The sequence below is a fragment of the Barbus barbus genome, assembly GCF_936440315.1.
Source record: "Barbus barbus genome assembly, chromosome: 33".
Taxonomy (NCBI): domain Eukaryota; kingdom Metazoa; phylum Chordata; class Actinopteri; order Cypriniformes; family Cyprinidae; genus Barbus; species Barbus barbus.
This window is the reverse complement of record NC_136761.1, coordinates 21,500,724-21,523,716: the sequence shown is the minus strand read 5'-3', so window position 1 is coordinate 21,523,716 and position 22,993 is coordinate 21,500,724. Positions and strand designations below refer to the sequence as shown.

The 22,993-nt window shown below is 37.0% G+C and overlaps 2 protein-coding genes across 4 annotated transcripts; both read right to left on the bottom strand.

The window, feature by feature from the left end:
- Nucleotides 1-78: 78 nt before the first annotated feature.
- Nucleotides 79-4,581, bottom strand: LOC306852810 (START domain-containing protein 10-like). 2 transcript variants are annotated; one of them, XM_079389904.1, is made up of 7 exons: nucleotides 4,250-4,581; nucleotides 3,888-4,075; nucleotides 3,368-3,515; nucleotides 2,968-3,071; nucleotides 2,610-2,727; nucleotides 2,478-2,530; nucleotides 79-1,185 (listed from the first exon to the last, which is right to left on the bottom strand). In XM_079389904.1, the coding sequence occupies exons 2-7, from the start codon at nucleotides 4,071-4,073 to the stop codon at nucleotides 979-981; spliced, it is 816 nt and encodes a 271-aa protein (XP_079246030.1). In that variant the 5' UTR covers nucleotides 4,074-4,075; nucleotides 4,250-4,581; the 3' UTR covers nucleotides 79-978. The 2 variants fall into 2 exon arrangements, with proteins under 2 accessions (XP_079246030.1, XP_079246029.1); XM_079389903.1 differs by having other exon boundaries at nucleotides 3,888-4,581.
- A 1,394-nt stretch (nucleotides 4,582-5,975) lies between these two features.
- Nucleotides 5,976-17,270, bottom strand: LOC306853302 (ras-related protein Rab-6A-like). 2 transcript variants are annotated; one of them, XR_013782725.1, is made up of 9 exons: nucleotides 17,062-17,270; nucleotides 16,018-16,076; nucleotides 14,934-14,987; nucleotides 14,359-14,464; nucleotides 12,544-12,655; nucleotides 12,202-12,295; nucleotides 9,608-9,701; nucleotides 8,086-8,152; nucleotides 5,976-7,871 (listed from the first exon to the last, which is right to left on the bottom strand). XR_013782725.1 is itself a non-coding variant. In XM_079390608.1 (8 exons), exons 1-8 carry the CDS (start codon nucleotides 17,138-17,140, stop codon nucleotides 7,807-7,809), a joined length of 636 nt encoding a protein of 211 aa, XP_079246734.1. In that variant the 5' UTR covers nucleotides 17,141-17,257; the 3' UTR covers nucleotides 5,976-7,806. The 2 variants fall into 2 exon arrangements, 1 of the variants encoding a protein (XP_079246734.1); XM_079390608.1 differs by lacking the exon at nucleotides 9,608-9,701 and having other exon boundaries at nucleotides 17,062-17,257.
- Nucleotides 17,271-22,993: the final 5,723 nt, after the last annotated feature.

Here is a 22,993-nt window from a genome sequence, read left to right as displayed (position 1 = left end):
GTATTAGACCATGATAATGTAAACTAGTATGGTGCAGTGCCATTAAGAAACACTAAAAGATGCAACAATCTTAGAAGAAAAAAAAGTTTTCAAAGACATAATTTATTTAAAATATAAAACCATATTACCCTTCATTGAGTTCGGACTTCATATACATAAAATTCAAGTTATCAAACACAAGTTTACATATCCATCCTTCCTCAGAAAGAAAACCATCTATCAAAAATATGGGTAACTTTGATCCACTGGTATCATGTTATTGCTGATGTCATTTTCTTTCATGTTCAAGGGCACATACATAACAGAAGTACAGAAAAGCTCTCATTACATTCCTCTGCCTTCTGTTGTCTTCTGCCTGTTACAGGCAAATGAACTAATACCACTTCAAGTAATAAACCTTGAGGTAATACCACATTGTGTCTTAGACTGCTTTGGCCATATTACAGGGCCTTGAATGCAGGTTTTCTCCCATGGTGTCGATCATTTTCACTCATGCCGTTACGGACACACCTCTTTGAAAAGGCACACAGACATAAATACACAAACACAAAAGGATGACTTTGAGAGGAATCTCTCCCCTACCATGGTGACTTAAAACAAAGATTACACGTTTAACTATATTTAAAGAAATTAACAACCTATTCAATAGCATGTAGGCGTAGCCTTTAGTAATAAATAAAAAAAAAGTTCTCATTTAAGATAATGAACCACCTTTAAAAGGGTTTTCAAATTAAATTAAGAAGCAGAACTGCTAAATATTTTCTTTTGTTCAATTAAACACCACTAATCGCACATGCAATGCCGTAAGAAACTCAGACATGGGTAATGGAATGTGCAGATCTGTGCACCAGTGATTGTAAACACTTACTCTGAGCGGGAAGGAGGAATGTTGGTATCAGTAAGCTATAAGTGGGGTGAGAGGTAACTGGACTGACCCCGTCACACAAACCAGAGTTAAAGACCGTCCGTTTGGATGTTTTAGCTGCTGTCCTCATTCTCTTGAGCATCCCTGGTGGAGCTCTCATCCACGTTCTCGAGCGAATCTCCGCGCTGGATGGACAGCTCTGCTGGATCAATCATGGGCAGTTCACTCTGTATGGGATACAGCCACGGCTTATGATCTGGAGAATTTGCTGCCTTCCACACAGGGTAGTTCTGACCGGCTTGGTGGACGCTTCTTAAGACCTGTGGAATGACCGAGGAGAATGAGGGAGCGGCACTAGTATCAGCGGAAGCGACACTGAACTTTGATCATTTCTTCATTCTTGTGAAACCAAGACAAATGAAATGGAATCCAGTTTTACTTCATTTTCAAGCTGTGCAGTGGCTCAAATCTTTTTGCTCAATCATAGCTATAAATACACCCTTTCTAGTTTCTGTTTGGGTCTCTCCAGCATTTTTGGCAGCACAAAGTGTCATTGTTTGAAATACTGCCTATAAAGTCTGACTTCTAAACTGAAGTTAATGGGCCGGTTTTGTGTTTTAATACAACTGGACAATAAATCATCATCCTCCTTTTAGACCTGAAACATGGTACCATCATGGTTTCCACAAAAAAATACAATTAAGCAGCACAACTATTTTCAACAATTAGAACAATACAATGTTTCTTGAGCAGCCAATCAGCATATTAGACTAATTTCTGAAGGATCATGTGACACTAAAGACTGCTGAAATTATGCTGAAAATTCAGCTTTGTCAAAGGAATAAATTACATTTAAAAACATTAAAACAGTTATTTTAAATTGTAATGATATTTCACGGTATTACTTTTTTTTTTTACTGCATATTTGATCAGATAAATGCTACCTTGATGAGCATGGGAGACTAAAATCTTATACAATTATAAAACCTTAAAACCTGATCAATGGTCAATGGAAAGACAAACACCTCAGTGTTCAATAATAGTCTATGAAGACTACGCATGATGTACAGTCCATCTTATCAGTGCCCTTTGGACAGAGATACTGTCTGGGAACACTGCAAACAGCCCTACCACATGCAGTACTAATTAATAAAGACCACAATGCAATGCAAGACTGAGTTCTTGTTCTTAATCAGAAGAACATCTACATCAGTTATCTTTAGATAATCTGAACACTCAGTGAGGGCTGCAGAGTTATTAAAAGGCGTTTCTAGCAAGTGTAAAATGTCACTGCTTGCTGTGTCAGTGATTATCACGAATGATTAATAAAGAAAAGAGATTTGTGTTTAATAGGAGCCTAAGTGACACTCTACTGTAAATAAAAAGAATGACTGTAGTCATGCAGCATACAGACAGAACAAGATAAACAAGTTTCACTTTTGGCACAGCAAGTGCTGCATGAGTGTCTTCAGTACAAGATCTTCCAGTAGGTTACCATAGTAACCATTGTGATTTCACAAGCTTTAAACGCAGGCCCACATAGAAACACACTCACATCCTCAAAGAGTAGATGCACAGGAACAATAGTAAGAGGCGAAGTAGGTTTACTTACTTTTGGAGCCAGGACCTCAGACGCTTTGTTGACAACCCACTTCGGAAGAGACCCTAAAAGATTAAAAAAATAATTACAATGTAAATAAATAATGGATGAACATTTCAAATAAAGCAGGGAATCTGTTCATACCTCTGGGATCAGCTTGTGAGAGGTATGTGAAAATGCAGCTGTTGGGCCCCGTTGGTTTGATCAGGTAACCTGTCTGAAGGGAAACGGCCCTTACCAGATCCTTCCGTGGGGGAAATTTCTAAAATGATAGCAAGAGTTTATTAAAAGATATGTATCATTTTTAAATGCATGTATTAATAAATTATAATGATTTAATGAGCATAATATTTGAAGTTAAAACATTTTCTCCTACACTAATGTGAGGACATGGATGCAAACTTGTTCAAAAACAGCCATTATTTTAGCTATTCTTGGTTCTAAATTGATGTATGTAACAACACATATGATAACAGGAGGTACAAGTAAATAAAAGAAGTACCGGATGTTTCACTGAGAAGTTAATGATCACATATTCATTTTCAGATGCCTGCCATGAGCGCAGGGTCACCACATCTCTGTTCTTCAATGGCTTCGGGCAGATCCCTGTGAATAAAGGATAAACAAATTAATTTATATGACCTGCAGGCCAATAAACACCCACAACACAAAAAGAGGAACAAAACTGACAATAACGTTGACTATAAATACAGGCAAAAACATGCTCCCAGGAGGCTTTTCTTCAGCTCTTATTGCACTGCGATAAGCCACTGTGCTGAAGTCTTTTCAAAATGTATTAGGTGACTACCACGGAGACTAACAAAACCCCAAAAGAACCACTAGAATGACCATAAGATAACAAATAACTCCCTAACTGAGATTTTAAAGATGACATGACTCACATGAATAGTAGCCCACATCAGCATTAGGAGCCAGACGAGCAATGTCAACGCTCTCAAGCATTGTGGGGTCCCATGTCTTCCGGTACATGCTGTCATGAAGCACATCATACATGGTGGCAGCAGGTACATCCTTTATGATTATCCTACACTGGATTGGAAACAACGCATTTGCATTAGAGTTGTTACGGCAGCAGTACACATGGGACTAAACATGTCAATTAAACAGACATGTTATAGAGGAAAAAAAAAAGAGATTGTGGAGTCCATAGAAAAGATATGTAAAATAAATAAAATTAAACACACACCCTTACATTTTCATAACTACTACTGAATAATGTCTATTTATAAGGTCATATTTAATGACCTATTAAATATTTTATGATGTGGTAATGTTAATATTCCTACTAAAATTAGTGAAAATGTCCATTTGTTGTCTGAAAGCAACTGGTTTAAGTTATTTTAAAAGGTAATCTCGAGACCATACATGTAAAGCCTACACAGATGCAGGCAGACATCTTACCTTGATTTTGTGTACTTTGGAGAAGTTCCCTTTGTTGTTTGTTGAAGTAGATAAAGGGGCCGCCTCGACCCAGACCCCCATGTCATTTTTATCATATTTACTGAGCCAGTTCTCCGTGGACAAGCATTGTCTTTTGAACTCATTAAACACGGATTCATCTGGAATGATTCCCGAACCGCGAGACATGCCTGAAACAGCAGATAGACGATCAAAAACACTGCGAGAAATCACAAGATCCGTTTGAGAAATCTTGCTTCCACCAAGACTGGGTCTCTTGGTTCTGTTCAAAGGATGAGGTGTAGCTATTATAGTCACAGATGAGCTTTTCAAGCTCGACAAGATTTTTCTCACAAATTCCTTACCTGGCGTCAATGCTTGCGTGTGGAAAAACCTCGTCAGCACTTCCGGGAGTATAACAGGTGTATTACAACACTGAGGTGCGCAGCTAGTCAATCAGCGCTGAAGCACGGTCATTTAGCTCACTGACATGATCCTGATTTGCTCACAGGCTTTTATGTTCTCATGTGAGACTATTGAAAACTGGCACAAACTGGGTGTGCCGGACCGCCCGTATTGATTGGTCACCCGGGTGCAGGGCCAGTGGTCTGATTTGCATGATTAATTTATAACAGACCCGCTAAGACCAGCTCTGAACTCCGCCTCGTGTTCACCCACCGAAACCCATCAAATCACCGGCACATCATTCAACTGGCTCGCGCAGTGAGTCATCAGTAAACAAAAAAAGAATTCCGTGCCTGTTTCTGCGCTTTTTGTTCTATTGACTTTATGATACCAACCAAATAGAACTTCAGATTTTAAAAGCATATATTTAATTTATTAAAATTTTTTTTTACATTTTTAAATATATATAAAAGTTTATAATATACAAACAAACACATTTATAACTTATATTTAATTAAAAAAAATACATAAAAAAGCATAAAGAGGAACATACTGCATAAACATTGACCAACTTTTTTTGATAAAACTACTAAAATTGTACAAAGAACATTAAATGGATAGTTCACCCAAAAATGACAATTTACTCATTTACTCACCCTCATGTCATTTCAAACCTGTATGAGTTTCTGTCTTATGTTGAACATAATAAAAAGAAGATATTCTGAAGAATGCTGGTAATCAAACAGTTGATGGTCCTCATTGACTTCCATTGTATTTATTTCCATACTATGGAAGTCAACGAGGACCAACAACCGTTTGGTTCTTCAAAATATCTTCTTTTGTGTTCAACATAAGAAAGAAATTAATACAGGGTTGGAATGACATCAGGGTGAGTAAATGATGACACAATTTTTATTTTTGGGCGAACTATTCCTTTAAGTCTCCTTTCATTAATTTTATATAAAGGCTAGAGAGAGAGATTATATATATTGTGGATATTATTATACAAGTAATATTTATATCAATAAGGCAAGATGCCTCCTTGATGTATTGTAAAATATGGGGCTTAATCATTCTTTTGATGCCACTGCATATAGGGTGATAAACATATAATGAATGAAATTTTCCATCTGTAATAATATATCAATATTTATTAATATGTCCATTATTGTCCATTATCAAATTATCACGTTTTGTTCGTTTAGAAAATGGTAATACAATATGACAAGAATCCAAGAGTTAAACTGTGTCAGAACAAATTAATCTTGATAATGTCAGATAACTTTGATAGAAAGGTATGAATTACAATCAACCAAAAGTTATCCAGCTGTTAAATGTAAGTACACAATCAGATGATACCAATTTAGTTCAACCAATTACCAAGCAATGCTTAATTTTGTTGAGTCTGTGGTGTAAAAAGGTTGCATTAGCAATTAAAGAAAAACACTTAAGCAAAGCATGGTCAGGTCAATGTGTCTGATTTTTGTTTAGTCTAACAATTTTACTGGTAGTCCACTGTATGAAGAATTTTTGGGTATGTCACAATTTATTTTGCTCTCCTCACTTACATAAATTAACTATAGTGTCCTGCACCCACTACTAAAAAATATCAAAAAATTATATCTGGTGTCTTAATTATTTTTGACTCTATGTACAGAAACTAAAAGCAGCACAAACAGCAAATTTGGTGAAATATCTTTATTCATGTGATACATTTTGGTGTCTCTTTAACCTTCCATTTTTTACAGCATATAATAATAGTACTTTGTTCACACAAACTTTGCTAAACACTAGTAGACAGCGTATTTCAAACAAACCAACACACTTCAGAATAGCACACAGCTGAGCATTCAGTCAGTGACACGTGGCAGAGCTGTTCAGGAGGGTTTTCACTCTTATTTTAATTCTTACATATCAAACCATATTAAATGTTAATGTTTCTTTTAAAACACGGGTGATGCCCTTTTTTAGTCTTAGTGATGAAAGGATTTGTTGGTTTATAGTTGAATGAGAGGAAAAGCAACAGCGCTGGGGGTTCAGTGATACCTCTCCAGCAAATAAAAGCCCATTCAAGCTATACTGTAGAAACCCAGCGTTACAGATGGGGCCTGAAAGTCTTTAACGTGACCAAGATAGTGACACGACTAAGTCTTCGTGATACAGCAGCAAGGCAGCAATGCAAATTATACATCAACCTTTGATTCCCACACACATTTTAATGCTAACTGCCATTCTGGTCAAGCATACGACACACTAACTAGTGAGATAATAAATAAACACATGAAACCAACAGTCTCACGACGAGCAATACCAAGACGTGTCTGTACACTAAGCAATAGCCGTGTTGAAGGCTCTATACGACGTTAATAGGCTCGAGCAAACCACAGCGCTGTGGCCTGAACTGGTGCACTATGACAACAAAACAAGCAAGGCATTTTGTGTTAAACCGTCTCTAAACTGCATGCCGTTCCTAACTTGCACAGCAAAAAACAAGGCTGAAAATGAGTGGAATTAGTGTGAATTGCTTTCCATATCCAAGCTCAGAGAAAAGTGTTTCGTTAGTACATACACGTTATTACAATTAACATTAGGTTTTGTAACTACAGTTGTGGATAAGTCATTAAATATCTTAGGTTTTGAGTTTTAATGAAATTAAATACGTTTACAAAGCAACTTCCCTTTTCTAAGAATGTTAAATCCTAATTTTATCCCCACAGCTCAATACATTCTACATCCATGCAACCCTCCGAAGATTCCTGTATAAAATTAGCCTATCCAGAATGAGGCTCGTCACAAACAAAACCGCTATTTTATTGGCCATACATGTGTATTACCTGAAACAAAAAGACCTTTAAATGATATCTGGTCCCGAATACCATATTTACCACGAAAACATCCGATTATACAGAATATTGTGTTCATGATATTTCACAACAATAATTTCAAAAGAGATCCCTTCTGTATCTTTCTTTAAATAACTCCTGCCAAAAAACACTAACAAAATAGTGTAATGCTCATGTAAAAATAAATCATATGAATCAGTAACACAAGTTTACAGCCTCTCGATACAATAAGTTCTTCCTCCGGTGAAATTAAAAACAAGGCCTAAAATTACGACATCAGCCCCAGCTCTGAAACATGGTATATTCACAACGACTATGACGGCACTGATGTGTGAAAAAACTCAAGAGCATGTGAGTGTATGTCAGTCTGCAATCCCATATAATGCCATGCAGCCAGAACAGATGAGAATCTGAATGGTTTTAGCATTTAATCTATGCTGTGATTTACTTTTTTCCCCATTAATATTGGTATTTTTGGAATCCATTGTAATACAGAGTAATAGCACATCCACACGGTTACTCTGAAAAGTCACTGAGTCGAAGAGAAAGAAAAGGTTGTCCACTCATGACACGGGGCCGTGAGAGGAGCGAGTGACCACTGAGAGGCAAGCTGTTTGTGTCTGAGGGGGTCGAGTGAGGGGGACGCAGGACCTGGCAGGGGATGAGGGTGGTTACTAGCACGAGCAGCTGCTCTCGGTAACGGGCAGCTCCGGAGGCTTCTCCAGTTTGATGTCGATCACTGAAAGTTCAGGTTAAGGATCAGCGACATGTATAAGTATGTCTTTACCATTGGATTACCTTACATTCATTTCTGTGAGATGTCATTTTGTGACTTTAAAAACCTGGCTTGTGATCTCCTGCTATCAGGCTGATGCAGACAAACTGATTGCGACATTTTAATGCGATTGATGTCATATTTGTCAGAAGCGCTTTACGGTGCATGTGAAGGATACTGTCCTCTTTGCTTTTCTCTGGTGTGCTATCCATTCCAGGCAAAGCAGCAGCAACACGACGAAACAGCTAGAAAAAAAAGATCATTACTTAAAAACACTGATGCTTGGACCAGTTGTACATAAATCAATGCATTTTTAATATAATTTATAACTTAGTAGTAGGTGAGACTGGGGCTAGTTATCAGATATTTTGCTCAAATCAACATTTTTTTTTTTTCCTTCTTTTTAATTGATAGATTATTATCTATAGACATCTTAGCTATATATATATATATATATATATATATATATATATATATATATATATATATATATAAATTAAAATTTGCAGTTCAATGAACACACAGATTTTGTGTGACAATATTTTTTGGCATGCTGTCACACTATATGGGGTAAATTGTAACAATGCAAGCTGAAAACCTATTAAAACCTATTATAAATTTTACATTTATATTTAACATAGTAAAACAACTATGAATAAAAGTCATGAAACTGCAGAAATAAAAGTATTTAAAAAAGATTGCCTGGTTTTAGCCAACAAGTATTGTAATTAATAAGCTGTATAAAATGATTTGAGGTAAATGTTTTAAATCCACATACAAAATCACTGCTAGATAACACAAGCATTTGCTTACTTGGACATTTGACTCAAAATCTTATAGTTAATGAGATATACACTACAGTTCAATAGTTTGGAGAATTTTTAATCAGTGTCACATGATCCTTCAGAAATCATTATGATATGCAGATTTGCTGCTCAAGAATGTTGAAAATATTTGTTATGCTTAAGATTTTTTTTTTTTTTTTTTTTTAAGAAACTGAGATCCAATTTTCAGGATTGTTTGATGAATAGAAAGTTCAAAAGAAAATGATTTGTTTGAAATAGAAATCTTTTGTACAACTGCAAATGTCTTTACCGTCAACATTTGATAAATTTAATGTGTCCTTGTCAAAAAAAAAAAAAAAGTATTTTCTTTTAAAACCCCATGCTTTGAACAGTAGTGTATCACTTATAACAACTTTCTCACGTGCAGCTACCCCCAGTCTCCCCTATTTAAACTAAATCATTACTCCCAGTGGGTAGAGATGTAAAAGAAGTGTATTTCTGATGACACTAGCATTACAAAAAAAACAAAGTTAAAGAGACTCCATGTTCTACTCATTCTGACAAAAAGAGTAATACAATACGCTAATAAAAAGCACAATGCACAAATGAAATGTATACATCCAGTCTGTGAATTTTAAATGGTGCTACAACACAGCACATAGAGACGAATCGTTCTAGCGATGCTTGGTCAACATGCAGAGGACATCTGTGACACATGAGGAGCAATTCAAGCCAACGAAACAAAACAAAAACACAGAAGAGCAACCCAATAGCCCAGTGAACGTGTGAATGTGAGGCGGGGGCAGAATGGCTAATGATGGGCAGGCCAGAGAACGATAGAAACCAAAGGAGGCACAAGATAGAGTGGTGGAGGGAATGTAGGGCTGGGCCATCCTCGTTTCTCAGTGATTCTACCTGTTTGACATTGTAGCCAGTCTTTGCGCTGGTTTCAATGAACATGACATTCAGTTCCTTAGCCCTCTGCTCGCCCTCCTCCGTGGTAATCTGTCTGCTCGACCGGAGCAGGGAGGGGGGAAAGGAAAGAAATGCAGACAGACAAAAGAACTACATCAAGTAGAAGAAAAAGAGACAGAGACTGACTGAGGTTCACAGTAGTAATGGGGAAAAAAGAGGAATTAGTGTTTTGATAGGACCCCGTCACGGGTTGAAAAGTTGAGAAATGGCTGAAATCGTAACACTGAAAAGAGATCACTGCACTGCAGTTCAACAAAAGGCTATTCACAGAGAACACATTTGTTATTTGAGGACAATCTACTCTACAAAAATAAAAAAGTACACCCTATCTAGGGAAGTGATGATAATGTCGTTGGCACTTGGGTCACTAAAATATCCCTTAAAGAGATCCCCAGCAATTAATATTCTGACATTAACTCATCCTCATGTCATTTCAGACTTGTTTGACTTGCATTCTTCTGTGGAACATGAAAGAGTAACATAGAAGAATAGAAGAATGTCCAAACTCCTTTCCATCCACTTCTATAGCACAGTAAAAAGCAGCATGGACATTTTGCTAAATGGCTTCTTTTGTGTTAAACAGGAGAAAAAGTTATACATGTCTGGAACAACATAAGGGTGATGACTGATAATAGAATTTTTTGCTTTAACTACTCCTTTTATGTTTCTACACTGCATTTGAGGAATTTTAAAAAATTAGTTTGACTTTCGATAGAGAATAATTTTGACTTTGTATAAGGAAAGTTTAGAACAGCTCTATGTTCAGTGCTTTTACAGATAGTTATTGCCCAGACCAAGACAGAATCTGTGTACATTTTCTGCATTTGCAGGGAAAAGTCTGCAAAAAGGGTTTAGATATGGTAAAATGTGTTAAACTGACCTAGGCAATTATTGTCAGCTGAAAACATACTCAACTATGGGTGTGCGATATTGAAAAAAAAAACATTTATATTTTTTTATTTTTTTTCGATAACGATAATTAGACGATATTTTGCAGTGTGTTATTGTGCTGATATCTGACTACCGTGGTCAGCTGCAGTTTTTGATATTCTTCATATTCTGTGTGGTCAGTTCACATCAGTGATTGATTAATCTTTTCATTTAAGTTTAAATAGATTTTTACCTTTAATAAAGCTATTTTTTCTAAAAGTGTACATCTTTTGAGTCAAATTGTTACATTTAATCAGTCAATTAAGATAATACACATTTAGGCTGTTACCAAACAAATGAAACCAGTATCATCAAAATTAATCTTTGCAGAAGTTGCATCTGAAGTGGCATTTAGATGTATTTACACACTATTTAATGCAGCTCAGAGGGACATGGAGTGCTTTAACCAGTTACGAATGCATATTTTTTGCATATTGCTTTTTCATTTGAAATGTGGCAATCACTGTGCGTTCACGAAAAGGAAAATGCAAACGATAATGCAAGATTTGCAATTGCATTTGGATTGTGTCACAATGTATGCGCCTACATGTGGAAAACGCAATTGAAAATGCAATTTGCAATTCCTCTTGAAAAAAGTCCTGAATATTCTTCCATACAATATGGTGTCTAAAACGTTAAGTCTCTTAATATTAACTTATTGTATAAAATCAATATCACATTTGTAATCATGCTTATTTTTGAAGAAAAAACGTCCCTCTTCGTGTGATTTTTAACTATATGAAACATAAATATATACATTTCCTGCCCCCATATCTTGAATTTTGCGATCATTCTTAAGGCATTTTAATAGACTGGATCATGCAGTAAAAAGAACACACTCTAAACGCGCACGTGCACTGTTAACCTGCTTCATCACCATGTAGGCTAATGTATGCGTGCACTCCGTAGGTGTTTTGTTTGGTTTTTGCAAAATACTCAATATTGTCAAATTGCACATCGTTAAAACAACAATTACGATATTATCGCAGACGATATATATCGCACACCCCTATACTCAACATCGCAAAATATTTAAAAGGACACACAAGAGGTAGGAGATGTAAAGGACTTTGTGAATGACATTCATTTCAATTCAACAGAAATTTGCAGAGCTTTCTGCTGAATTCTGTGGCTGCAGAATACATGTAGGTGTAAATGTCACATTCCTTCCATCTTTCTTTTTGGTTTCCTTGGGCAGATCACAACTGACAGGCTTGGTGATTCAATCACAAAAAAATTGTCTTTGAAATAGAGTCGGTTCAATAGGAATCTGCACTAATGTGAGTTTTCGAGTGAGGGTAAAAATTTCCCCACATTGATTGTGCATCGGGTTCAAGATGATCACGCAAATCTGTGGCACTGACCAACAGAAAGCGGCTCATGTTATACTTTCAAAACAAAACACTTATTTGAGTTGTTGCTTGACTGTTTGCTAGGATTGTACTGTAAATGTATTCCTGTCATTGTGTGTTTAGTTCATTTTTACAACCTGAGAGCTGAGTCAAAATGATTTTCAGTGGAAATCGAAAATATGCCACAGATTCTGTTACATAAACTAGGTACATAATCTTAGGTCTGCACTACAGCTCTATCGTTTCACCCACCTGTTTGACGTTATAGCCAGCTTTGGCGCTGGTCTCTATGTACATCACACCCAGTTCCCGAGCTTTTTTCTCTGCTGCCTCTACTGACACTTGCCTGCCATAGTCCATAGTGCAGGTGTGGACAGAGTTCAAATTAGAATGGATATGAAAAACAAAAGTAGTAATGGGAAATCAAATATAAATCAACACAAGAAAATATGATCAAACAGAAAAGCAAAAATGGCCACATATAATATTTAAAATTAACGATAAGGAGAAAACTGAACACAAAAATAACTTAAAATGTGAAGTCTTGAGGGATGAACAAAGGATGTGTTTATCAAACACCTCCAATCACTGTACCTTTTATCAGCCAGGTCTGTCTTGTTGCCAACCAACATGATAATGACATCACTTCCTCGCTCTGTTCTGACATCATCTATCCACTTTGAGGTTTGCTGGAAAGAGTTGAGATCTGAAGAACAGAGGGGAAATAAAGTCAGGCAAGGACTCGTTAAAAAGAAAAAATGTTTTGTGTTGGAAATGATTGATTAATCAATCAATTTGTACAATCCAAATTTGGCAGTGGTCAAATCACACTTGATTCACTTCAAAGCCAAGCTTTCTTAGAAGAAAGTGTGCAAGCAAACTGTTAGTATGAAGATCATCAAAACAGAGGACAGTTAAGTTAAAGCACAGGTCATTTCATTGCAGTTAAAAGAGAAGCATGTTAAATCTACTTTTTATTTATTCTGAATGAAATAATAAAAAATATTATTGTTCCCAAGCAACCGTACTAAGATGAACTGCCATGACCTAGATGCAGCTGGCGTATTGTGCTAACTGTGCCCTGGAGGCATAAATCCCTGCTGACCCAATGAGTGAGGCTCGGACTCACTGGTGATGTCATAGACCACCACAGCAATAGTGGAGTCTCGGATGTAGCTGGGAATGAGGCTGCGGAAGCGCTCCTGCCCTGCAGTGTCCCACAGCTGGAGCCGAACCTGAGGGACCACCAAACCGTGGTGTGCAAAGAAAACAAGGGAAAGACAAAGGAGGAACAGAGAAAAGAAAAGATATAAAGAGAGGATAGGGCAAGGGAGCAGGGTTAGAAGAAAAGGACAACATCAAAGAAACAAAACATGAAGGAAATGGAGAAATGCCCCAACAAAGCTGATCAATTTCTGTATTTATAGATCATGACTTCAAGATTTTAGGAAATGAGACACCATCTGAAGGCATTTCTCCATTCCTTTTCTCTGAAGGATGCTGCTTTCTGCAAGATGCTTTGCAAATGGCACTCCATACATGTAAGTATTGCTGGACATGTTTTCAGTCTAAACCACATCACTTTATGGTTTTGAAATATTCATAAAAAGCCCAAATTGTTTTCATAAAGCCCCAAAAATTGAAACTTTAATATCATTTGCACGCCATCATGATGTTCCAAATCTGTATGGCTTTCACAAACTATTCTGAATAATGTTTTTTGTCCATATAATGAAAGTCAATGGGGTCCAAAACACTGACTTCCACTGTATGGACAGAAAAAAAAAACTGAGAGAAAATATCTTCCTTCGTGTTCATATCCTATCATCACTTCTCAGGTGTAAATGCCATACTAAAAATATGTCTTCAAATCCAAATTTAAAACTATTTTAAAACATCCAATGTTTGGGAAAATTTAATATGGAAGTTTAAATTGGAAAATAGCAGAAAAGAATTCCCTAAGTAGGATTCTAGTTTTAGGAACAAAGAACATTTTATATATATATATAAAAAGTGATGCAATGCCATTAAAAACCTTAAACACAAAACAAAAGTAAGTTAAACTAAATCCTAAATTTTAAATTTTACAAGCAACCTGTGCAAAAACACTAAAACTGGAAGGAAATAAGTTGTGTCTGTGTTTTTGAATCAATACAATGCAAGTCAATGGGGTCCAATGTTGTTTTGGATCCTACTGATTTCCATCCGTCTTTTTGGGTTCTACAGAAGAAAGTAAGTCATACATGTTTGGAACAACATGAGGGTGATTTTTGTTTTTTATTTTACTTTAACTTTATCAGGAATGCTCAAATAAACCAGCACACTTATAAAGCTACACGAGTGCCATTTACTCAAGCGGTACCCAACTTGACCCCACCATGTGGTGAAGCAGGAGCACTAGCTACCTACTTGCTATATCATAGACCACCACTGCGGCTGCTGAGTCTCTGATGTAACTGGGAATGAGGCTACGGAAGCGTTCCTGCCCAGCAGTGTCCCACAGCTGTAGCCGAATCTATGACCATCCATGCAGCACAACAGGCATGGGGACCCATTCAGCACCCAGCCATGGAAGAGAGTGGGGTGAGGTGGACAAAGACACAACCAAACTTAAAAAGGTGAAATCAAAATAAATGACAAACTAATGACATAAGTGTGATGAGCTACAAGCATGCACGAGGAATTACGCAAATGATAACTGTGATGAATCTGTGACAGAGACAGTGAAATAACCTGACGGACTTCAAATAAATAAATAAATAAAGTTGTCTTATAGACTTTACAGGCGATACTAGAAAAACGTCAAGGTGAATGACTTGAGGCAGTGTGTGTCAAAACCATCTACTAGACTGGTACTAACATTGCTAGTCAATATTTAAACTAAACCAGGCTTTATATAAACATGCTAGCTTTCCAATAAAACAAAAGGCTTGGACACACAGAGACTCCTTGGAAATTATTCTAGAAACATTGATCTGTCCTACCGTGCGATCTTCCAAGTACATGGTTTTTGACAGAAAGTCTATACCAATAGTTGCCTGTAGAGAGAAACAATGAGTTAACTTGGCGCACACTGCAAAATCGGTCATTGAAGGAATATTGCTTATTTTTATTATTGCTTATTATTACAAATAATATTTATTTGCTTTTTAGACTTTCTATCTTCTGTGGAACACAAAATTAGATTTTGCAAAATGTTCATACTGCTCTTTTCCTTACAATGAATGCATAATCACCACAGTCTGATAAATACATAAATAAATAAAAAACTAAATTGTCCTTATTCACAGAAAATCTCATTTGTTCTTGTGCATATTCAAACTTTTTTGAATATTTCAATTTTGATTCACATGTGCATCATATGCAGATGTATAAACATGATTTGAGAGCTACAAACTAAATTAACACTTGTCAAGTACCAAGTTAAAATCTACTATTTTACACTGCTGTTCAAAAGTTTGGGATCAGTATTTTTAAGGAAATTAATACTAATTTATTATTGTATTTTTATCAAATAAATCTTGTCTTGGTGAGCATAAAGGACTTCTTTTAAAAATATTAAATAATCTTTCTGATCCCAAAGTCTTGAATGGTAGCGTATGTTTACCTAGAAAGCCTAAAGATAAAACAATTATGTTTGTATGATATTGCAAGTAAATTTATGACCTGAGACATTTGCCACAAACAGCTTAACATTGCCATTGTCAAAATAATATATGTATGTTTTTTTAATAAAAAAATAATGTAAATTTTAAGTCTAAAGTCTAAAAATAATTCTGGATGGTAACACTAGAGATCTTGGTCATCATACTGTATGCTTTTGTTGTACGGAAAATAGGAGCATGACTTTTCTACAAAGTATCCTTTAGTATTCCAAGGATGACAAGGAATAAATACAACAGAATTTTTATTAGTAAATGTCAAGTGAACAATTTCACCACCACTGAACCAAACCTTCATGTTACAGGTTTGACAAAGTCAATACTTTGGGCAGATATTAAGATGCATAGTAACATGGTAAGCATTTGTGAACATAATATAGGCTGTGACAATCACAGTAGGTGTTACCTGATAGGTATTATCGAAGCTGTCATACATAAACCTGGTGATAAGTGAAGTTTTGCCCACTGTGGAGGAAGAGAAAAACAAATAAATTACAAATAGGGGCCGCACAGTACATGCGTCTCAAAACCTAGTGTGCTCCCTACATAGACAGCATGTTTGGTGTTCGTATTGAAAGCATAATGTCAAAGATGCGGTCAAGAAGGGGATGCACTGGTTTGCAGGATGAGTCTGAACTCTGATCGCTGTGTTGGCAACATGGGTGTCGCCGTCCTGCTTTCACAGCAACATACCGTATCAATACAGGCTAAAACATGTAGTAACTCTCGTTTACGACAGCTGGCAGATCGTTTTTACGTCCGATGCTGCTGCCATTATGAAAAAAAAATCGTAGAGGTGACGTGGATGATGTGGCAGTTAAACATCACTGATGTGGTTTATGATCTCATGATCTTGATTGTCACAGCCGGCTAGTTAGAAACATGCTAAATGCTATCCGCTAGCGACCATCCTTACAACAGATAGTATTGTTTTATACATTGAAACATGTTAATTTACGGTTGTAGCGCAATCTTATTGGCACTTTATGTGTTAAACGCGAAGGATCGATGTGATCACATATAAAAGGCCTTTAAAATGAAAGATCTCTATTGTGGCTAAGACCAGCCAACACAAACATGCTAATACAAGGACTTGATGACTTCCTTCGATGTCTACAAGCGAGAATACATAAACACTGATAGAAAAGACATACAAATAACACGTAATTTGTATGTTAAAGCATAACTGAGTTAATAATCGTATGTCGTATCTTTCTAATATAACGTTAATGTTAGTTCGGATACTGCAAGGATGTTCAATGCCACATAATGTCTGTTCGTGTATTGTTCATGACAACCGTTTTCTGTACATTTTACGGCATTTTAAGTGCATGTCCAGACTGTCAGATAATTATTTGCATGTTTATTTGGTAACATGTATCCTTCTGTAGCATCCTTTCACCTGGCCTGTCCGTTTCTCTGTCCACGTCTCACAAATCTCAACACTTACCGCTTTGCTCGCCCAAGAAAACCAGCTTAAATTTCCGCAGAGGATTGCCAAACTCTCCGCCACCGGTCGTAGTAGACATCTTTATCGAGTGCAACAAACAAAAATGATCTAAATATTATTATTTTCTGTGCGCGGACGAAGGACACACTGTACAATCCAATGACGGAGCGCTGATAGCTGATGATTCCTGAGTGCCAGCGCCTCTTAGTGGCCAGAGATGGAAGCGCAGGACACGCTGTGGCCGTGTATAGAGAGCTATGGCAAGCCGTATTAACATTTAATCTATAACCGTACTAGTATCTATTTTCATGCGACTAGTACTTATTTTTTAGCTACTAGTGCTTATTCTTTAGCTACTAGTGTTTATTATTTAGGTATTAGTATCTTTTGTAAAGTTACTAGTACTTATTCATTAGATACTAGTTTTTATTTATTAGATACTAGTACTTATTGACTACTATTTACTTATACTCTTCTTCAGACAAAATAGAACTAGTTCTTGTTTTTTAGTTACTAGTAACTTTTTAGACCAGAGATATTCTGAACTTAATAGGTACTAGTATTTTTAAAATTTGCATTTCTGCCCAGTATGCTAATCCTATGTTGAATATTAACGAACCAGCAACATAAAGGAGAGAGCTTAGACAAGAAACGGAAAGGAGATGAATGTACTTTTTTGTGGAAACCACATAAAAAAGAAACAATCATTTGTACACAAGCACATAGAAAACCTATTTTGTTAGTTTTTCCGTGTTTCAGGAGGTAGGGGTTTGCATGGGGTTTCAGAGGGGGGCGGGGTGATTTGAGTTCAGGGCTCTCACAGCCTGGGGGAAAAAGCTGTTGAGCAGTCTGGCGGAGCGGGTTCTGATGCTCCGGTACCGTCTTCCTGATGGTAGGAGCTGGAAGAGACTGTGGGAGGGATGGGTGGAGTCCTTCACGATGCTGTTGGTTTTGCTGGAGCATCGTGTAAGGAAAATGTCCAGGATGGAGGGGAGAGGAGCACCGATGATCTTTGCAGCTGTGTTCACTGTCCGCTGCAGGGTCTTGCGGTCAGCAGCACTGCAGTTCCCGTACCAGACAGTGATGTAGCTGGTCAGCACACTCTCAATGGTGCCCCTGTAGAATGTGGTGAGGATGGGTGGAGGGAGACTTGCTCTTTTCAGCCGGCGGAGAAAGTGTAGGCGCTGTTGTGCCTTTTTGGAGAGTGACATGGTGTTGGTGGTCCAGGTGAGATCCTCTGTGATGTGCACCCCCAGGAATTTAGTGCTGCTGACTCTCTCCACAGTCGAGCTGTCGATGGTCAATGGGGGGTGGTCAAATGGAGTTTCTTCTGAAGTCCATCACAACCTCCTTTGTCTTCTCCACATTGAGGGACAGATTGTTGGTGCCACACCATTCAGCCAGCTGTGCCACTTCCTCTCTGTAGTGCGTTTCATAGTTGTTGCTGATGAGACCTACCACTGTTGTGTCATCAGAAAACTTGATGATGTGGTTGGAGCTGAACTTGGCAGTGCAGTCGTGGGTCAGCAGTGTGAAGAGCAGCGGACTGAGCGCACAGCCTTGTGGGGCCCCTGTGCTCAGTGTGGTAGTGCTCGAGGTGTTGTGGCCAACACGGACTGACTGAGGTCTTCCGGTTAGAAAGTCCAGGATCCAATTACAAAGGGAATTGTTAAGGCCCAGCAGGTTTAGTTTATTTATGAGCTGTTGTGGGATTATTGTGTTGAATGCCGAGCTGAAGTCAATGAACAGCATTCTAACAGCATTTATTTTCTAGGTGGGTAAGAGCCAGGTGGAGGGTGGAGGAAATTGCATCGTCCGTAGAGCGGTTTGGACGGTATGCAAACTGGAGCGGGTCGAGTGTGTTGGGGAGGCTGGTTTTGATGTTGTGCATGACTAGCCTCTCAAAGCACTTCATCATGATTGGAGTCGGAGTCAGTGCTATGGGACGGTAGTCATTGAGACAGGACACAGGTGATTTCTTTGGTACCGGTATGATTGTTGTGGATTTGAGACATGTGGGGACGACTGCCTGGCTCAGCGAGGTGTTGAAGATATCTGTTAGGACATCTGTCAGCTGTGCAGCACAGTCTCTCAGAACACGGCCAGGTATGTTGTCAGGACCCGCAGCCTTGCGTGGGTTAATCCTAGATAGGGTCTTCCTTACGTCGGCTGCGCTGGAGACAGACAGATCACCCGGTCGTTGGGAGGTGTGGGCAGTATATTATTTTATTTATTGGTATATACCAATAAATAAAAACGTTAAACAAAATGAGGAATATTACTTTTGTAATAACACCATTTCATTATAATATACAAAACGGAGTATTTAAGAATAAATATAATAATAAATATAGCTGCAAGAAAAGGGGAAAAAAATACACTTCTCTACACTGAAGAAAAACGTAAGGATTTGCAAATGTTTACCTCAAAGTTCTTAATTATTTTAGCTATTTTTACTCGTTATTTTGTGAGCTATAACGAATACTCAATTTATATAATTTCTTTTCACTCATACTCTTCGCCGGAGGGTGCCCTCACGCAGAAACTCCACTAGTGAGACTCACTTCCAGGAAATCCCCATATGGACAAAGACATTCAGCTTTTGCTGTTTATGTAGCCTAGTAGCTACATAACATGCAGATAGACGTTTTAATGAAGAAGCATAAAGAAAATACACAATGATTGCGACAATATATGGTTTTATCTGTGTTCTTTAAGCCATCTCGGATATTTTTACATTTACATTTATTCATTTAGCTGACGCTTTTATCCAAAGCGACTTACAATTGCTATATATGTCAGAGGTCGCACGCCTCTGGAGCAACTAGGGGTTAAGTGTCTTGCTCAGGGACACATTGGTGTCTCACAGTGGATTCGAACCCAGGTCTCTCACACCAAAGGCATGTGTCTTATCCACTGCGCCATCACCACCACCATTGATTTTTATAAGAATAAAGTATGTTTAAAATGCAATGCTAATTGACATGGCCTTTATCACTGTAATAATATAAAGTGGCATGATTTCTGCCTTATTCTGTTTAATGAAACCATGTCAGATCACAAAAGGAACTTATTTCAAACGCTCGACTGATGTTATGATGTGAATTTGGAGTAAAAACATTTAAATATACCTTTGTTGGACAACAGGTTTGTAATCTTTTCTTTGTGTTTTTATGGTAACCAATTGGCAAGGTAGGCTAACATGCAAAGCCAGTTAGCCCTACTTAACAATCAAATTAATTCAGCATATTAATGTCTTGTATTACCATGTGGACTCTGATTGGATGGTTGAGAGGTACTCATGTTTATATAATGATTTGTTTGAATTAAGATATCTCCAAATACATTCTTACTAGTTCTTTATGAGGTTGAAGATATCTCCAAATTAACAGGTAGTAGTTATTCTGTTTGTGATATCTTTTAATTTCTGACAAATAATTATTGCAATAGTGACTAGTATCTATTTAAATATTACTAGTAAGCATTCATTAGATGCTACTAGTAAGATTACTAGTAAGCATTCATTCATTTTATTTATTAGAAACTAGTACTCATTTATTAGATACTAGTACCTATTAAATAGATACTAGTACATATTCAATAGAAACTAGTACTCATTCATTAGATACTAGTACACATTTATTAGATACTAGTACTTATTCGAAATGTTACTAGTAAGATTTTTTATTTTACTAGTAAATTTTTTAATTGAACTCTACTGTAGCCATTTGGACTAGTCATAACATAACGAGTAAAAAAGCAGATCTTACAAGTAAGATAAGAATTGTTACTAGTAGTAATCACAAAAGATACTAGTGTCTAATAAATGAGTACTAGTACCTAATGAATAACTACTAGTATCTATTAAATAGGTACTAGTATCTAATGAATAAGTACCAGTATCTAAAACATAAGTACTAGTATCTAATAATAAGTACTAGTATCTAAAAAATACGTACTAGTACCTAATGAATAACTACTAGTATATAAAAATTAAGTACTAGTCACTAGTGGAATTCTTACTAGTCAAAACTGAATAGTTGATATCTCAATGACGGATCCCCATAGAAGTCAATGGCAAAAATGTAAAATTTGTTACTAAAAATATAATAGTTACTAGTCACTATTGAAATAAGTACTAGTATCTAATGAATAAGTACTACTATCTAATAAATAAGTACTAATACCTAATAAATAAGCACTAGTATCTAATAAATAAGCACTAGTATCTAATAAATAAGCACTAGTATCTAATGAAAACATACTAGTATCTACTGATTAAGTACTAATATCTAATGAAAAAGTACTAGTTACTTTACAAAAGACACTAGTACCTAAAGAATAAGCACTAGTACGTAAAGAATAAGCACTAGTATTTAATTAATAAGTACTAGTACTTAATGGAAAAGATACTAGTATTTAAAAAATAAGTACCGGTAACGTTAAGATACTAGTGCGGCTTATAGATTAAATGTTAAAACGGCTTGCCATAAGAGAGCTGCCTACCTATGATCTCTAGGCTCCAGTCAAGCGTTTGAACACGACTGTGATCGCCAAAATGCTGTTTTAGTAGGCAGATGACTAGATTTTGAGACACAGCCTATGTCTACTGTCATAACATTTAAATCCCTAATTTTCCTCTTATTTCAGCAGTATTGCGTGTAAAATGAATTGACTGATTTACAATATATTTTCTTCATATAATACCTACCTACGATAGCTGTATTTATGATATAATTTTATGCATATTATTTTTTTATTTTACATTTTATATAAATTTGAACTCATACTTGTTTTAGGGTCAAATCAGTATATATATATATATATACACAGGTGCATCTCAAATTAGAAACGTCGTGGAAAAGTTCATTTATTTCAGGAATTCAACTCAAATTGTGAAACTCGTGTATTAAATCAATTCAGTGCACACAGACTGAAGTAGTTTAAGTCTTTGGTTCTTTTAATTGTGATGATTTAGGCTCACATTTAACAAAAACCCACCAATTCACTAGCTCAACAAATTAGAATACTTCATAAGACCAATAAAAAAAAACATTTTTAGTGAACTGTTGGCCTTCTGGGAAGTATGTTCATTTACTGTATATGTACTCAATACTTGGTAGGGGCTCCTTTTGCTTTAATTACTGCCTCAATTCGGCGTGGCATGGAGGTGATCAGTTTGTGGCACTGCTGAGGTGTAATGGAAGCCCAGGTTGCTTTGATAGCGGCCTTCAGGTCATCTGCATTGTTGGGTCTGGTGTCTCTCATCTTCCTCTTGACAATACCCCATAGATTCTCAAAGGGGTTCAGGTCAGGTGAGTTTGCTGGCCAATCAAGCACAGAAACACCATGGTCACTGAACCAGCTTTTGGTACCTTTGGCAGTGTGGGCATGTGCCAAGTCCTGCTGGAAAATTAAATCAGCATCTCCATAAAGCTTGTCAGCAGAAGGAAGCATGAAGTGCTCTAAAATTTCCGGTAGATGGCTGCATTGACTGTGAACTTCAGAAAACACAGTGGACCAACACCAGCAGATGACATGGCAGCCCAAATCATCACTGACTGTGGAAACTTCACACTGGACTTCAAGCAACATGGATTCTGTGCCTCTCCACTCTTCCTCCAGACTCTGGGACCTTGATTTCCAAATTAAATGCAAAATTTACTTTCATCCGAAAAGAGGACTTTGGACCACTGAGCAACAGTCCAGTTCTTTTTCTCCACAGCCCAGGTAAGACGCTTCTGACGTTGTCTCTGGTTCAGAAGTGGCTTGGTAGCCCTTTTCCTGAAGACGTCTGAGCGTGGTGACTCTTGATGCACTGACTCCAGCTTCAGTCCACTCCTTGTGAAGCTCTCGCAAGTGTTTGAATCAGCTTTGCTTGACAGTATTCTCAAGCTTGCAGTCATCCCTGTTGCTTGTGCACCTTTTCCTG

Bases quoted from the DNA above. Each gene is read 5' to 3' on its own strand.
- LOC306852810 (XM_079389903.1), bottom strand. From the start codon at position 4,073: ATGTCTCGCGGTTCGGGAATCATTCCAGATGAATCCGTGTTTAATGAG. The intron at 3,072-3,367 runs GTGAGTCATGTC...CTTTATTCACAG, and splicing joins TGATGTGGGCTACTATTCAT to GGATCTGCCCGAAGCCATTG. The intron at 2,531-2,609 runs GTATGAACAGAT...TTAATCTTTTAG, and splicing joins CTCACAAGCTGATCCCAGAG to GGTCTCTTCCGAAGTGGGTT.
- LOC306853302 (XM_079390608.1), bottom strand. From the start codon at position 17,140: ATGTCTACTACGACCGGTGGCGGAGAGTTTGGCAATCCTCTGCGGAAA. The intron at 16,077-17,061 runs GTAAGTGTTGAG...CTTCCTCCACAG, and splicing joins TTTCTTGGGCGAGCAAAGCG to TGGGCAAAACTTCACTTATC. The intron at 12,296-12,543 runs GTACAGTGATTG...GGACTATGGCAG, and splicing joins ACAGACCTGGCTGATAAAAG to GCAAGTGTCAGTAGAGGCAG.